The sequence below is a fragment of the Mustela erminea genome, chromosome 16 (assembly GCF_009829155.1).
Source record: "Mustela erminea isolate mMusErm1 chromosome 16, mMusErm1.Pri, whole genome shotgun sequence".
NCBI lineage: Eukaryota > Metazoa > Chordata > Mammalia > Carnivora > Mustelidae > Mustela > Mustela erminea.
Genome location: NC_045629.1, coordinates 56,687,409 through 56,705,810, shown reverse-complemented (window position 1 = coordinate 56,705,810; position 18,402 = coordinate 56,687,409). Strand labels below are relative to the sequence as shown.

Here is an 18,402-nt window from a genome sequence, read left to right as displayed (position 1 = left end):
TTTTCCCAAAGACATTAACTGGTTTCAACATAACCTTCCAGCCAACCAACCTTTCCTCCTCCCTCTCTCCCTTCCTTCCTTTCATTTTTTTCTTTTTCCTTCTTCTTTTAATTAACATGCACTTACCATATACTGAGTCCTAGAGGGATTAAACTATTTGTCTAAGACTACCAGTTACAATGAGGCAAAAAAGGACTCACCAGCCCTATGGGATATGAGAAGCCATGTTCTTTATTAAACTGCATTTTTTTTTTTTTTTTTTTTTTTTTTTTAGTATAGTTGTCTTTGCAGACTTCCGGAAACTCCTTTCACTTTCCTGTGGCCCCTTGAATCGGCGTCACCTTATAGCAGGTTACTGGCTGGGCTTCTAATTGAAAGGAACACAGATGTTTTTCTATCAGCCTCTGAGTTGAGGTCATTTCTCAACCCTTGAATTTGCTCTTCTCTAGCATACCACTGGCAGCTCTTCCTGAAATATTTGGCTGGGCCAGTAAACACTAGGGCCAGGAACCTAGGAAGCTACCTTGAGCTTCTGAGTTTCTGGATGCAGCCCCAGCTGTTTGTCAACAGTGGTAAGGAGGACCAAGAGCCTCATATCCTTGCCCAATCAGAGGAAAACAGAGGTAACTTCTGGGAAAACAGTGGGCATGGGAGCTTACCACAGCCATCCAGAAACAGCCAGATGTGATGGCATCACGAGGCCCCAAGTGAGAATTTTATTCTTATTTTAAAAGTCCTGTTTTTGATGCACCATAGATAAGCCTGAAAACAAACACCCAAAGATGCTAACAGAAGGAGTATGGATAATTGATGTTAGGACAATGAGATTATGAATAATTTTTTTTTTCAAAATTTTGTTGGCATGGTTTTTGTAAAAGAAAATATTAAAGCTATCTTTTTAGAAAAATACTTGTTTTCTTCTTTGATGGAACAGTGCTCTAGAAATAGCTAAAGAAGACACAGACAGATGAAAAAACATCGGCTAGTTTCCTAAATTCTGGATATATTTTGCTACAGATTTTTCTGCAGTGTATTGGAAATTTATCAGGGGCTAAATCTACTCATTAGGTCACAGGATTTCAGGTGATGAGGGAAGAGGGTTCACAGCAATGACCTAGGAGGTGGAAATAAAGCAACCCCTCCCCCTACCCCACTCCCAAATTCCCCTGGGGTTTGGTGCTTCTTGGTTTCCCCTGGACTTCTGCAGCTGCTGTGATAGAAGTTGGCCGCTAGGGGCGCTCTGCTCCATCTTGCAATACTACTGGCACCCTTTGAGTAGACAATCTCAAAATCCTTCCTCCTCCCATCTTTTAGCAGAAATAAAGGCAAAATTACAAAAATAAATGAGTAGTAATAAGAAGAGCACTTAGTTGAAAGTTGAGCGGAAAACAAGCACAAAATCATGGAAATAAATAATATAATGGAGAACAGATTCTTTTATCTTAGTGTAACTCAAATCTAGCCACAGATCTCGTTTCTGGGAACACAGATTATAAATTTCTTTTCTAAACCAAGACTGATGTGGATGCTGAATGAATCCTTCAGAGTCTCTAACCTGGATACCTGCTCTGCCCCTGCTTCATATGAAAAGAGTCTCAGCCTCATCTTCTCCGTAGGGAGTTCTCCCACTGGGCTCAGGCAGCTTTTAACCACCCTGTGCTTCTCATGCTTCTGGTCTCTTGTTCTCCTAAGAATGGAGGGTGAACTTTTCTCAGCTCAGAATTCAGCCTCTGGATTTAGGCCTTCCTATGCCTACCATAGAGATAACTTTCTTTGCCCTTTCTACAAGTCTGTAAGACCCACACATTTGCTGTCTTGTCTAGTCATTTGAAGCTTTTTATTAGGTAAATGTCATGACTCAGTTTCTCCTTTCCAGATGACAACCTTTACTCTCATACTTTCCAGTGCATCTTAGTTTCAGTCCTTCTAATCTACTGTCCCAATAAGTATATACGTACTTGTTCAAACACGTGTTCCCAGTTTGTTCAATACAATCACCATCCCTATGTCTTTGGCTAGTATCTCCCTCTATTCTCAAAAATAGGCAAAAGGCCACAAAGAGGAGATGGCATTTGGGGAGGATTACCTCATGTTTGCTACCCCATTGGGTAGGTGGAAGACTATATCCGCATCATCCTTTAAAGTCCCCAACCCTCAGCCTCTCCCTGTTTACCTGGACTTTCCCTTAATTCCTGTTCATCTGAAGGATGCCTCTCACTGAAGACTCATTTGCAGAGCAGAGATAACTGAAACACTCTGAACCCACTGGTAGTTCTGGCAGGTTACCCACTGCCCTCTCTGTGCCCTACTCTCTGGGCCCCCTCCTCAGGGAGTGATCTTGAAGAATTCTACTCATTACAGTTTTACAGCATCCAAATCCCTTAACCATATAGTGACAATAACACACATGCAGTAAGAGGAGGATTGATCACTCACACACGCTTCTAAGGGAAAATGGGCAGCTCTCCCCCGGTAAGAAAAATATGGGTCTCCACCCCACCACAAAAAAATCCCAGGATGCTCCAGAATGCAGTTTCTTCTCCTCATGACGTGTTGTGAAGCACGTCAGCTGCTTCTTGTTGCTGTGCAGATCACCCAACATCGGGTCACTGAGACAGAAGGCAGCTCCCACAGCTGATAGGATTAGGAGATGGTGCTTTGTCAGCCTTGACTGAGTCGAGAGAAGCCCTCAGCATACGCAGGTGAGCCGTGAGAGAGAGCGGATGTCGGGGGCTGTGATGGATCTCGGTTGTATGGTGCAGACGTTTTCTCCTTGCAGTGCATTTGTATGTATTATCTTTTCTGTTAAGTTTGCATTTGGGGGGGGGGAGGTTCCTATAGATAAAAATCTGTTCTTTATCACATCTGATTTCAGGGATTGGCCACATGCCCCTCACAGGATTTTTGTGAGGCTCAAATGAGATTATATATGTGAAAGAGCTCTGAAAATATAAAGTTTTATGTAAATGAAAGACGTAATTCATTTAATTATAAATTTTACATAAACAAAGAATTAAATAATATATCTCCTGTTTGGGGGCGTAATTACCCATACACACTCTTTCCCCACCAATCTATAACATTCTATCTCCTATTCTTTCCGAGACCTGGGCAGGGATACTATTTATAATCTTGAAGGGCTCTAGCCTTCTAAAGCAGTCAGTATTCTCTAAAAACCAGCATTACATTCATTTCTAAAGGAAAAACTGCAAAATTACAAAACAAAACAACAAAATAAGTAACTAGAAACAGAAATGATGCATTAGAGTATTTTAAAGCAAATGAAAGATGAATATAATACACTATATTAGATTATATCTCTTTGATGGTGTAACACAAACGTTATAAGACATTATTCTTAATGACTTGAGAAACACTTGAATGAAACTAAAGACGGCATAGATATTATCATTTGTACAACTTGCCTTATAGAACAGCAGAAAAACAGGCTTAGGTTCCAAAAGTACAGAGCTAAGAGACGTTAGAACACTAAATCATCAGCCTTTCCCTCAGCAGTGTTGCTATGGTGACAGCAGGGCCACCACACAGCCTCTCACTGCCTGCACTTCTGCAGTAAAAGCTTTCACTGAACACATGTTGGATTTTTTAGGCACACACCCCATCATCAAATACAAAGACATATTGGAAGCAGCTTTAGGAGTCATTTGCAAAACAGAAGTTGGGTCTCTTTTCTTTATGCTGTACTGATGAGACCCTATGGGCTTCGAGAATTCAGTCAATCATGCATTTGTTCATTTGACTATTGTGTACTGAGTGCCTACTGTATGACAGGACCTGTACTAGGCACTGCCTATGATTCCTGGTAGAGACAGATAAATGGGGAATTCTGATAGAAGGGCATATCAATTCTCCTGGGGTACATTAAAAACAGGTATCCTGGAAATATGCAAGGACAGACCTTGAGGGATCAGGGGAGATTTCCTGGAAGAAGCTGTCTCTAAAGTGAAATTTATGTATCTTTAGGAGTCTAGTAGGAGATTAAGGAGAGTGAGGTGGAAGAAATGCTCTAGACAAAGGGACTAGCATGTGAACAGTCTAAAGGAAAAAGAAAACATGATACCTCCAGAGAACTGAAAGTTCTACTGTTTGAGTTAGTTATCCATGTGTGTGGGGAGGCAGAGTAGCCAAGGGGTGGAGGTGGGGGATGGGTGCACAAGGAGTGGCAACAAATGAGATCAGAGAAGTAAACAAGAGTAGATTCTGAAATGCCTCTGTGCTACGTTCAGGATTTTGAGTACTACTTGGGAGAACAACCCAAAAGTCATTCATGAGCCTTAATAAAGAAACACGGCTTTATTTGGCTGTTCTGAGAGGCCTTGTGGAAAAATTGAAAAACTGGCAAGAAAGGAAGAAGAGGCAAGGTTGGAAGCAAGGCAACTCCTGTTAGACCACTACTGCAATAATCTGGGATGTTTGTGGTTTAGATATTAAATGAAGACGGTAGAGTTAAACAGTGGACAGAAGTATTCAGATTCAAGGTATTATTATTAGAGTAGCATGGGGATGACTTGTGGTTTTTGCTACGTGGGGGCCACATGAGAGAGACGAAAAAGTCAAGAATAAGGTTCTGATTGGGACAGCTCACTGCACGGTGTTTCTATTCTTAGGCCCCTAGACTCAATTCTCAGTTCTCAGTAGAGAATTCAGAAACACCGTTTGCCCTTAACAGTCTATTCCTGTGCCATAGTATATGTCCTTGGGCTCATAATTTTGGAAATAGTCGATTGTAGGAATCATCCTGGATCATCACTTTTCCTGAAGTCCTTATCTAAGACAGGGCAGGTATAGAAAGTATGAATTAATCACTCCTCCCTCCAAGTAAAGAATTCTAAGATGACCAAGCTCACTGTTTAAGAAGTCTAAGTAGATTGAAAAGACATGAAGATGTATGGGATAAAATTTCCTTAGGGATATAGGAAAAGGGCATATTGATTTCACTATTTTCAGGCTCGCTCTCAACTCACGTTGCTTATTCCTGGATTTGAAATTGGAAAGACTCAGAAAAATGCTGTTTGGAGGGCAGGCAAATGGGGATGGTGGTGGCTCAAATACAATTTTCAAGGATTATACAACAGATTTTACCCCTCGTGTACAACACTGGGGTAAGATCTGTTTCCCATCCACATTGCTGCTTAGAATTTCCTCCAATTCTGAATGAAGGGCATCTAAGTTATCATGTATGTTGAGTTCCATCACTAGAAATATTAACTATAGCAGGTGTCCTAAGTAAGGCCCATTACCCAGCTGATGATCTCTATTTTAACTCCTCAGTTGAACAAATCTGTCTGCCTCACAGATGCTTTTTCTGCCTGTCAGATAGGAGGCCTCAGCAAATACTGAAGGGTGACCTGGACCTGACTTAACGACCCCCTTGTAAAGTTCTGTTCCATAAACTGGGTACAGCTGTTAGCTTGCCCCTTCTAATCCTCACAGCTACCCTTGAGGTAGATATTATTGTCAACCCTCAATTTAAGGAGCATAAACTTTGAAGTTCAGAGAGGTCAACTTTACCATAAACGCACTCAGCTGGGAGGGAGTCCAGTGCTGCCTCGAACCCGGGTTTCTGAGTTCAAACGTAGTGGCCCTCCCCTAGCAGTATGCCCGGGGCCCATTCCCAGCCGCTGCGGGGCAGAGATGGAGAAAAGGCTGCTCTGAAGCTTAAAACAGTCTGGCTCCCCCAAGTCCTTGGGAAGCGGCCTCACGGTTCTTTCCCTGGCCCTTCTGTTGCAAATCCCCCGAGGAGAATCGGCCTCTGAGATCCCTGAACGAGATGCTGTGTCAGTCCTGCAGCACTGGCTTGGCTGGGGTCCGGGAGCGGGGGGACCCGCCCCATCTCTCTCGGGCGAGGTAATTGTGGGGAGCCGTATGTTGACTCAAAACCGAGATGGCAGGGAGGGGCCGCGAGGGGAAAAACTTTCTCCATTTTGGCCCTCGGTGATGTCGCAGTTTTTTCCCCGCTCTGCTCTCAGACGTGTACCCTCTTCAAAACCGGACCCCAGGTGCCGAAGAGAGGGGGTCGGGCACTTCCCGGCTGGAGATGCTCGCGGCCCTGGCCAGCCCCCTGGGGTCGGGCTCCGCACAGAGGGAGGGGCGCGCGGCGCTGGGGGGAAGCGCCCGCGGCGAGATCGGGCGGTCGGGGTGCCCGACGAGTCACCCGGGGGTCCGGCAGGTGAGGGAGGCGGCGGGGAGGCGGCGGCGCCCGGGGAGCGGCGGCGGGCAGCGGCCGCGGCACACGTGTCCGGCCGGGGCGGGGCGCCGGGGCGCGCCCTCGGAGCCGAGAGAGCCGCGGCGGTGGCGGTGGCGGTGGCGGTGGCGGCGGCGGCGGCGTGTGGGCCCCGCAGCAGCCGCCGCCCGCAACCCGCGCCGGCTCAGCGCAGTGTCCTCGCTCCCGTGCCCGCAGGTGCCTCCTCCTGGACGGCGGCAGCGGCGGCGCGGGGACCCGGTGGGCAGCAGAGCGATGGGACCCCTTCGAGAGACCAAGGTGAGGAGGGCACGTCGTGCGGGCGCGGGGGGCAGCGTCCGCGGGCGCCGGAGAGAGGGGAAGTGGGCACCGCGGGGCAGCGGGCGAGCCAGGTGAGGGCTGGAGGGGTGGCGTTCAGAGTCGCGGGGGATGGGGACAAGGAGGTAGTGAGGACGTTGGGAGGGCAGAGGAGCGTTTGCTCAGGTGATGAGACCCAGGAGATGGGAAGATGGCACTAGAGGAAAAGATTTGAGGGGTGGACATGAGGATTAAAGGATTGACTTTGGAGAGTTAATCCCGCCTCCTGAAATTGGGGATTTGGGATCTGGCTCTCAGAGGATGTCCGGAGTGTGATGTGAATAAAAAGGATTGGGTGTTCTGGTGAGTGAGAAATAAGGTCCCTTGCATGTCAGCGACCCAGCATTGGTTCAGGGTCTGCGGTGTGCGGAGAGTGGCTGACGTGATACCTGCTGGGGGACTGATGTGCAGAACAATCCCGAGGCCTGGGTGCGGTTTTCGCCCCCGGATGGGGTGGACGCCTGAGCGACCTCAGGAGTTCCCCGAGGCGGAGGCTTTCCCTTCAACTCCTGCACTCTGCAGATCCCCCAGAGGTGTTTACTTTGGCAGCGACCCTTCCTGGTAAGCGTCGTGGAAATGGGCAGGAGGTCATGTTTCCTAATAGTATTTGTTGCCCAATGGAAAGGCCTTTTTCAGCTGCAGAGGTTGGAGGGAGCGGTGAGTTTTTTGCAAAGAGCTCCTCCTAGGAATCCATTTTAATAAGGCAGGGTGGTGGTGACCCTGAAAAACACAATTTAAGATTCCTTCTGCTTCTAGATGATATGCCTTGTTGCCTAAGGCTTTAGCCTCAGTTTCCTCATCTGTAAATAGGGATTTAAGTTGGGGTCCTCTCTATGGCCTGGGTTGTAAAGGTCAGATGGGATAATGGTTAGGAAAACTCTTTGCAAAATTGGAAAACCTTGCCAAAATATTACTTTTATGCATTTTTAAAACCAAGATATCGCCCCTCTGTGTTTAATGCTGTGTTTTTTTTAAGGAGAGAGAGAAAACTCTTTCTCCCTGGGTGTCCTGTAAGGAAAACAAAAGCCAAACGTGGTGTAAAAGGTGGAGCCATCTACTGGTATTGGATTTTTGTTTGCTTTTCTGTTGGCAACAAGCCTTTTTGTACCAAGATATTAATGAATAATTAAGATCCTGGCCGGAAGAGGAGGGATTTGAAACATAAGTCCGCATGATCTATCAGGAAAGAATTGTTCCAGGTATAGGGGTCTACTTAGTGAGCAGATAGGAAAGCAGAAATCAGATTGTCACAGCTAATTCAGGGAGAGCAAAATGGAAGTCTAGAGGAAATAAAGGAATAAGTCAGAGTGTGCTTTGAGTAATAAAGAGCCTTTGAGAGAAAGCAGAAGCTGAATGTGATAGAAAAAGCCAGAGTGGGAAGGTGAGTTAGGCATAGCATAGGTGAATGGAATGGCTTCTCTGCTAATGGAAAGTGTTCGTGTGTGTGTGTGTGTGTGTCCACACTCAAGTATGTGCTCTTAAATAGATTGGAAGGATTAGACAGAGTTTCGGTGTTCACTTAAGCAACCGAGATAAGGACTGCTCTGTGAAAATTCAATATTCAGAAATGTGATTTCTTAGACACTGAGCCCAGAAGGGACAAACAGAGGTTAAGAGGGGGAAACAAGTTTCCTTTTGTTTTCTTTTTAATGTCCAATTTTGAGAAGGAGCAGAGAGTACAGCATCATGAGAAGGAGATTTCCCGAAGCCGAATTCCCCGTTTGATTCTGCGGCCCATCTGCCCCAGCAACAGCACAAAGTGTCCCCAGCCTCTGAGTCTCCCTTCTCTGAGGAAGAGAGCAGAGAGTTCAATGCCAGCAGCTCTGGGCGCTCGGCGAGGACCATAAGCAGCAACAGCTTCTGCTCAGGTATAGTACCCAAGGAAGCCCTCCAGTCATGGAGTGTGAGCTCTGCTGGTGCACTGTGAATGGACCGGGGTGTGCCCCTTAGAGCCTGGGTCTACACTTCTGTTATTAGGATGAATTATGATAGGTTGCACCTTTTTGGCACTTTTGACCTTCACATACAGCAGTTTCAAATGGTTCGACCCTGATGGACATTTGCACCTGTTTTTCTATGTTATTCTAGTTTATAATTTACCACATGAAATCTGACTTTGGTTTCAATGACTGTTTAGAAAATGACTCCTTAATAAATCTGGGAAATGAATTAGCTTGCATTTTTATAATAGCAACCTTTATAAAGCTGTGTACTTCTGATTATAGAATCCCCAAAGACAAAACAACTCCTAATGAATGAGGTCAGGATCAAGGAGGTTTATATCCCAGGGCCAGCCTGACCTTGTAGTTTAGAGGAAAGGAGTACAGATTTTGTAATCTGCCAGACCTGATGGAATCTCTGACCTTCTCACCATTTATAAGCTGAATGACCTTGGGCAACTGGCTTAGCCTCCTTCAGCCTCAGTTGTTACATCCATAAAATGGGATGGTAACATCAACCTTGTACAGTTGCTGTAATGTTGAATGAGACCAAAAGGAACTCCTAGTACAGTGCCTGGCTTATAGAGGTGCTTAATCCATGATGGTTCTTAAAAGATAAACTGGCAATGTCAGTTTGGGTGCATGGTTAAGGAAGTTTCCTTAAAGTTGTGAGCACATCTGGTAAAGGCACAAATCTCTTCATAGCTTCTGAAGGTGCCACCATTAGCAATGACAGAGCCCATTACATCCCATTAAAGCACATGACTTGGAATGACTTGTATTCTTTGAGAAGTATTAGAAAATTGGGTAAAATTTAAAAGAATGACTGTCTTCTGAGTAATGAAGAATGTTTCATAGTGGATAATTTTTAGGGTTTATTTAGGGAAACATTTAATTAGAAGGCTCACACATGTATGCAAAGGGACATGTGGATAAAGATGCTGTGATTAATTCCCAAATTTAGCAAGATACAGTATTCTAATATTTTTAGTATCAATGTATTTTTTGAGGTTTCTTTAAAGTCCAGCTTTGGACTCCTTGCATAATTTCATGAAATAATTCTATCCCATGCAGAAATTGTACATTAGGAATACTATGCTGCCAACATTTTTTTCTCTGTAAAGTCTCAGATTTTCTGCTTGATTCTGAAAAAAATTCTATAAAAATGCCTTAAAGCTTGTTTCTTGCCATTGGTATTACATGAATCTAGTTTAAAATGGAGACCCACGGATGGTTTGCATGATACTCTTGCAAGAAGAAAACACAAAGATACCTAGAACCTGGAACCATGTTTGCAGAAGGCAGTGTTGTTTGCTTTAGACTCCATTTTGGAGCTCAGGATTCACTCTGTTTGAGTGTGGATGAACCAGAGGATGTCATTTCAAACTAACACACTTGTTTACATAGCTCCATTCCACATTTTTCCTGATATTTTCTCCGCATAATCATTTTCTCTATGACTGACTTCAGGGTGAGTAGTGTTAGGAAGAAAAGGAAGAAAAAAAAAAAGATGGTCAAAACAAAACAAAAAAACCTCCACATATATTTTAGAAATATATTAGGCAAACCAATAAGATTATTAACTTTGGTTATGACTCACTCCACCAAGACCCATTCTCGGATGATCTCTCCTCCCAGGGACCTGTCTCCACTAAGGCCATAATGCTGTACATAAAATCGAAGTAGATATTGATCCTTCTGCCATTAACTAGCTGTGAATTGAGTGGCAGAGCGCCTAATTATGAGCATCTGTAAACCTGTCTTTCCGTCTTGAGGCCTCACATCCTGTCTCGAGGATGGATGGATGACTCTGTTCCTAGGCGTCATCTTTCTATGTTGGTGCTTCCCCAAGGTTTGGGTCGGTGCCTTTCCTTCTTTGCTTTCCTTTCCTATGGAGCCCCCACAGGCCCCAAGACTGCTTTGAGTGCTGCGCTGACTAAAATTGACAGGAGCCCCCTTTGGGGGCGTGTTAATAATGCTTTAGGAGGTCAGTCGGTGGATGGGAAATAAATGGGTTTGGTACTATGGGGAGCATTAAAGCTGCAGGCAGTGAGGTAGAGAATGTACAACATGTCCAACCAGCAGGGGGAAATAGCTTGTTTTAATCCAGCCACTTTAACACTGAGGCCGGAATATGTATTGGCTCATCGCGGCGTTAAGTTAGAGAACAAGCTACAGGCAAACATTAAAAATGCCCATCCTCTGCTAGGATTAAACTAAGATAATTTAGAGATCTCCTGTAGCTTCATAGCCTCACAGCGATCATTCTGCATTAGCTTGTGCTCTTTATAAATCATCACGTTCACTAATGCGAAAGGGAACGTGCAGAGTTAGGGGGAGTCTTACAATCAGGTAGTGAAATTATGGAGGAACACGACGCAATTTAATTTGAAAAGTACATTTTCAGAACTGCAAACTAGAGACTCTGTCCCCCAATTTGTATCAAAGGCGTTAATTATGAAGAACGTCGTATGTTCTAAGATCTTCAGTTTTTAAAAGAAGGATGTGGTGAGTTTACATGAAATTAAATTTACCTAATATAAAGAATTATCCTTCCTTTTGAGAGTCTGGCTTTCCTAATTCCTTAGATAGTATATTGTATTTTTGTTTTGTAATGTCATAACAAAAGTCATGATGGTGGGTGGCGGTTAAACTTGAGCAAAACAAATGACAACTCCACGTTGGTGTGTTCTCCACATTATGTTTTTCTTTTAATTTTACTGATCTGTGAAATGAAAAGACCGGGAACCGTGTATTTTCAAAGTGACCTGTCCATTTTTGCCTACTCTCTCCATCCCCTCCCCCACTCCACTGCCTTCCCCTTATCTTCCCCTGGGAGTCTTGACAAGGAACATTTAATGACTTGATATTCTATATGCTAATTTGTATGTTGTATCTCTCTCATTTCAGAGAAGGGAGTTGTGTGTGACCTTTTGCAATTCATTTGGGGTGTATCCCCAAAGAGCGTTTCTTTTAATAGCGTCTTATTAGCCGACTTTCTTTGCAGATATGCCTGTTTTGTGCACTTCCTCGGCACATACGTTTTGTACTCCGACATCATTCTCCTGATAAAGCAGTCTGTCCTTTACAGTGTGTATTTAGTCTTCGTCACTGTGACCCTAATTGGGCATAGTTCAGTTTGTATGGTCTTGGAGGCCAGGCCCTATTCAGTGTGCATGGCAAGTAAAATATTATATATTCTTGGTAAATATTAACTAAAGTTAAATAAAAGAAAAGAAGAAGCATACGTAAGGAAGTACATTTAATAGTAAGTCAATAGAAACAAAACATGCTTTCATGTCCCCTCTTTTATTCTTTTTTTGAACGATTTATTTATTTATTTATTTATTTTTAGAGAGGAGGGGAGAGAGAGAGAAAGAGAGAGTGGAGGGGGAGCAGCGGAAGAAGGAGGGAATCTCAAGCAGACTCCCCCGCTGAGAGCTGAGCCCGGCCCCCTCCGCCCACTTCAGGGCTCCATCCCACAACCCTGAGACCTTGACCTGAGCCAAATTCAAAAAGTTGGACACTTCAGCCACTTAGCAGCCGGGGTCCCGCCCACTTTACTTTTAAACAGTTCTTGTAACCAGCGGTTGAGAGGATACCATGCCAGCATCTTCCTCCGCCCAACACTCCTGCTCCCTTGTTTTGTGTTGTAGCACATGTTCAAACCCCTATTTGTGATTTGTGTCCTCCGTGTGGAATGAGTCCCCTGTCCATTCTTCTCCCTTCCACTTTGGTGGTAGTGCATTGGGTTTGTCTTCCTACCGTGACTCCAGCCACCCTTGACAAAGCTCAGGACGTGGATAAGTCAGTCAGTCCCTCCGCCGCACACCTGACACAGCAGCCTGCTGTGCATTCCTCTGTCTTAGTTGAGGTCATAATTACCCCTTGAGGCTGGGAGGCAGATGGATTGCCGGGTTTTACTCTAGTTCTCCTTGGGGTGCCTTGTAAACATGGCAGGTGGAACAAATTATGTGTCGAGAACACTGGTGGTTTTATGGGAGACCAGTGATTTCTCAGTTATTTCCGTGTTGCTAATGTGCACACACAGATACATGGGCAAGTTTGTGACTTAACCCATTAAACACATATACCGGGTCAGTCCCCTAATGGGTCAGCTTCTAAGATTCTCTGCAGCTGAATCCTGAGTAAGGTGTTTGTGGAAAGTATTTTGGTTTTTACAGTGGCTGGAAGAAATTCTTCTTCGAGTGCCAGTGACCTGGAGGTAATCATTGTTGCTGTTTGTGGGAGGAACAATTAAGGCAAATTACAACCTGACTAGTGCCCTGCTGTGACATGACAAGACCTCCAAAAATTTGCCAGGCCTTGCCAAACAAAACTATTTCTGCTTTGCTTTTGTCCAGTTGAGGAAACTTGGCATCTGGATAGAGTAAACCTTTGAACATAATAATCAGAATGGAGATGAACGGCTTCAACTAAAGTGAGCTGCAGTACAGAATTATTCTATAATTGAATGCCTGCCAACCTGCTGTGAAGAAAAAAAAACAAAGTCCCTAAGACTTTAGTATCATTTTAATGAGTAGGGGACCCAGGCACTGTTGTGGAATATGTATTTCAAGTGCTTAGCTGCTTCAGCTGCAGAGTAAGTACCCAGTGATACAGGTTACAAATGAAGGGCACAAGGGAAATAGTTCTTTGAGGGTGTGGTGACTGTAACAAAGAGGGCAAGAGCAAAATTTTTTGCCATTTAATAACAGAAACACTGTTTCTGCAGCGGGGACAGTAAATGTTAATCACGATGGGATTAGAGCAAGCCTGAGAGCAGATTTATGGTACTTAACAAGAGAATACTAAGATGGTCCTAAAATAATGGGAATTGTTTCTCGGTTTCAGAGAATGGTGTTTGTCTACTTGTGAATCCTCAGGAAAACTTGTTTAAAATGCAGATACCTTGGCCCTGCCCTTACCTATCATCACGGGATGGGAGGACCCAGGAATCTGTATTTTATAGGCTTTCCAGATGACTCTTGTGTCTCATGAAGTTCTTAGTCTTTTGTGGTCTCTGTGGGTTTGGGAATTTTGGAAGAGATGTGAACGGTAACCCCCCAGTGGCTTCACGAGATGAGGAAAGATTGAAGATGATAGAAGCGATGGCCAGCCAAGCTGTTTAAACTCAGGGCACGGCACAAGGCAATTGCCTCCACATTCCCTGGAAATGATAGCTTCTCAACTCTGTATTTACAACTGCCGTGTCATTAGTCTTAGCATTAATATTCTTGACACCTACATTATTGGTGTAACTTGTGTCCAAGTGGTAGACAAGTAAAGGGGAAGGAGAAAGCATTCTCTTCCTTTATTTTCCTGTATAATCCTCTCTCTCTGGATTTACCATCCCTAGCACACTTCTCTTCCGCATTTACTTTCTTTGGCATGAAGGTGATTTGGGGTATACTGAAAGCAGATATATTGGGTCCACTCTTGGTAAATACCCAATGGACTCACTGAAAGAGAAAAAAGAAGGAACCGTAGCCTAGGAGCAACAGGACAGCCACTTTTTTGCAAGCTTCCACGAAAATGGAGTATCCAGTAAGCATTTATTAAATGCCTGCTGAGGATCAGAATTGTGCTAAAGCCATCATAATGAATAAAACACAGAGGTCGAAAAATCAATTACTGCCTTAAGCCTGGTGCCAAAAAATAAGTGGGATAACATATCTTTAGATGCAATTCCCACACGACTATCTTGACTCACCTGTTTTGTTTCCCTGTCCTTTTTATCTATGCGCAATACGCACACTTCTTCCTCATAATTGGAATCTATTGCTCCATTTATTTATTTATTTTTAAAGATTTTATTTATTTGACAGAGATCACAAGTAAGCAGAGAGACAGGCAGAGAGAGAGGCGGGGGGAAGCAGGCTCCCTGCTTCCCGACACAGGTCTCGATCCCAGGACCCTGAGATCATGACCCGAGCCAAAGTCAGAGGCTTAACCCACTGAGCCACCCAGGCGCCCTATTGCTCCATTTATTATCAACATTGGCCTTTCACATTTCACAGACCCAAGCATTCAAAGAAGTGACATAAATTAGCGTGGCGCAGTGGATAAACATGAGCCTTGGCATCACAGACCTGAGTTCAGAGCATGAAATGAGACTAGCCAGGCCAGGCCACGTCAGGAAAGGTTTTAGATGTTGTGCTAACCCAGTTGGTGAGATCGAGGATCTATGCAGAAACTAGACTAGTAACATAGAGAGTGAGGCCACGTGCACAGAGGACAATAGAGAGGACTCTAGACCTGGACAGCATGTGCTCCTTCTAACAGTATTCATAATTTTAAAAATTCAGGTTTTTGATGAACTCTGCCAGCTAAGTACCATAAATAGCTGAGTGTGGCTTATGGGCTGCCATCTGGCAATTCCTGAAGATCTTGCAAAGTCATGGAAGGATTTTCAGCAAGAAAGAGTTGTGATTGAGAATTGAGAAAAATCTTTCTGGTTACGTGTTGGACAGTGGATGGAAGGAAGCAGGAATGATGGCAAGATGCCTGCCTGGTTTGAAGGCCATCGTGGCTGTCTCGTTAAGGATGATAAAATGATATGGGAGAGGATTTGGGGACTAGAACTTATGGGTCTTCATCACCAATTGCAAGTGGAAGAGTTAGATCTAAATTTCCACTGGATGAACATAAACAGAGTAGCAGGACTGGGGAGAAGGACACGGAGTCAGGTTGAGGAGCCAGATTAAGCCGTGTTGCATTTGAGATAAAGGGAAAGGTCTGGAGCTCCAAAGAGAAGTCAGAGATGTTGGTAGCTGAAGTCCAGGGAATTGATAATATTACCCGAGGGTGGTGCCTGGAGAAAGATTAGAGGCCCTCGGCTAGACCTCTGAGATAAAACAAGAGTAGACAGAAAAAGGAAACCAAAGCACCAAGAAAGAGTTCAGAGAGGAAGGAGGAGAGTCAGGCATGATCGTGTCTCTAATCCTAAGGGAAGAGATTCAAGAAGAAAGTAGCCAACAGCTTCTGATGTCACAGCAAGATGAAGGAAGGGGTGCACTAAAAAGTATAAAACCACTAGGTTAGGCAGAAACAATCCCACAAAATTGTAGGGATGGCTGAGATGTGAATGGAGGTGACAAATGGGGTGTAGACAACTTTACAAAACAGACTTAACTGGGGTGGGAAAGAGGAAATGGGAAGGGTGAATACCTACCATTTACTTCGGCGTGGATGGAACTAGAGGGTCTTACGCTTAAGTGAAATAAGCCAATCACAGAAAGACAATTATCATATGGTTTCACCCATATGTAGAATATAAGAAATGGAGCAGAGGATCAAATGGGAAGAGAGAAAAAACTGGGAAGAAATCAGAGAAGGAGCCAAACCATAAGAGACCCTTGACTTCGGGAAATAAACTGAGGGTTGTGGACAGGCAGGTGGGTGGGGAGATGAAGAAAGTGGGGGACGGGCATTAAGGAGGGGTAAGTGGCGTAATGAGCCCTGGGCATTATACACAACTAATAAATCTATGAATACTACACCAAAAAGAAAAATAGTGTTGCATGTATAGCAAAGATAGGACATTTATCAAATGACCGGTTATTTTGGTAAAGTTTTTAGGCTGAGGGGAAATAGACAAGAAAGAAAAAGGAGGCATACACAGACACCACACACAGGGAGAGAGAGAGAGAGAGATTAGCGGAGAGTAGAAAAGTGTTAACTTTGTAACATGACTCCGGTGGACCCAAAAAGACATGTATAGGAAGAAAAAAAGGCTGGATGTAAATATAGGTAAATGTCAGAGCTGGGGACGTAGCTGAAGGATACATTTCACAGTTAGATTAGGTGCCCCTTGATGCTTCCTTTGTCACACCACATGATCAACCTAGTTTTTTAAATTTGATATTTAAGTTACCTGAATCCCCAGTAGACTATAAGCTTCATGAAGGCAGGAACAGTAGAGTTCCCTGCCCTATACCAGACACAGAGCAGTTGCTTAATAAGTATTCACTGAAATTTGGTAGAAGGCACAATTATGAGAACAGGAGAAGTATTTTCACTCATAAAATTTATTGAGAGCGTGTACTGTCTTCGTAGTTGGGAGAATGAAAAACTAGAACAGTACCCGATACTCAACTTAATGGGCTTATTAAGTGAAAGAAACATTCCTATCCTTGAGAGTTCAGCATCTCTAAATGTCAAAAAGAGTAATCTCTCTAATAGAACCATGATTCCAGTGCTGTGGGTAGCTAGGAGAGAGATCTTTTGCTAGGAAAATCAGAAAATACTTCACTCACGAATTGGCACTTGCAAGCCATGAGAAAAACCAGCAGCCCAGTTTGGAGTGAAGAAGGAAGCCAGCACAAAGCCACACACCCACATTTCCCAGGACTACAACTGGACATGAACCACCACCCCACCCTACTGGGATGCTTTTGAGAAAGCGCCAGTCTCCTCCCACTGACCCAGGGGAAGGAAACCTGGTGCACTTCAGGTATGCAAGGCTGCTGAGTATGCCTGCGTTGGCAGGTGGCTTTGCTGGCCCCGGGCACACAACTGCTCCACACCTGCCCTGCCTCTCAGCTTGGCTGTCTCCTGCTTTGGAGACAGAGTGCAGCCCCTCTCCCGCCAGAGGGGAGAGACACCTGCTCCGCTGCTCCCCTCTCCCGCCAGAGGGGAGAGACACCTGCTCCGCTGCTCCTCCTGAGGCTGGACAGAGTGCCCTAGGTTCCACTGCCTGGGGTCACATCCTCAGGCTGACTGTCCTTTTTTTTTTTTTTTTTTTTTTGGTTTTTATTTGAGTATAGCTGACATATGTTCCAGTAGCTTCAGGTGTACAACATAGTAGTTCAGCAACTCTGTACCTTATGCTCTGCTCGCAAGTATAGCCACCCTCTGTCGCTACGCAGAGCGACAACAATGCCATGGAGTATATTCCCTGTGCGGGACCTTTGATCCCTGTGACTTGTTCATTCTATAGCCGGAAGCCTATAACTCCCACTCCCCCTTCACCTACTTTTCTCGTCCCCCCCCATGTCCTCCCTTCTGGCAACCACCAGCTTGTTCTGTGTTTGTGGGTCTGAATGACTGCTCTCTCTTTTTAGGGAACCCAAAGCAAGCTTTCCAGTGCAGACCAGTGCTCAGCTGTGGGCTCACCTGGCCCGCACCCCAATCCTTGCAGAAACTCATCAGGCTTTTCCTGGCTCAGTGTGACTTCTCCTGGGGCCCCTCCCCTTTTCTGGCTGGCTCAGGCTTTCTTCTGTCTTCTTTGGTGTGGGTGCTCTTAGAGTTCGCTTTCCTTGCTGACACTAACCTAACCCTCAGAATTCTTGAGTCTGTGGACCCTAACCCACCCTTCTGTTTATTCTGAGGTGTTTGTGAGGATTATATTTTTAAGGCTAATTATTGTACTTTTTAAACTCAGAAGTAATAAAAATGTGCAAGCATATTGAGTGGATGTAATCGCATCTATAGGATTTATTTTGTTTTGCTTTTTGTCAAAGCAGGATCATGCTATAATGGTCTGTGATCCTTCCTGTTTATTTGTTAAGTGAATATTTTTTGAACACCTGTTGTGGGCAGGGCACTGTCCCAAGAGCTGATCTAGAATGAGGGACAATCATGACAGAACTCTTGCCCTCCAGGACCGGGTGTCCAGGCAGTACCTGTCCATGTCATTGCTTGTCGGCACAGCAAAGTCCCCTCACTCATTGTGACGATGGCACGTATTTCACCCTGGAGAAGGCCATCATGTCTTCGGCCATTCTTCCTCAGACGGATGTTTTGTCCGTGGGCTTAACCTTCAAAATTCAGAATCTTATTTTATGAGTATCACTGGAATTAGGCTGGTATATGAGCATATTTCTCTGTCTCTTTGTTCCCTTTTTTAAACAAAGTAAATACCATGATATTACCTAAGACATTTTTTTTTTCAAATAGAAA

At 44.5% G+C, this 18,402-nt stretch overlaps 1 protein-coding gene across 1 annotated transcript in view; it reads left to right on the top strand.

Annotated features, from left to right (window-relative positions):
* SYBU (syntabulin) overlaps positions 1 to 18,402 on the top strand; it is a 112,772-nt gene that overhangs the window by 32,820 nt on the left and 61,550 nt on the right. The window contains 3 exon segments of the mRNA XM_032315824.1: positions 6,422 to 6,502; positions 8,227 to 8,290; positions 8,293 to 8,427. Of these exon segments, the coding sequence (XP_032171715.1) occupies positions 6,479 to 6,502; positions 8,227 to 8,290; positions 8,293 to 8,427 (223 nt within the window). The 5' untranslated portion in view covers positions 6,422 to 6,478.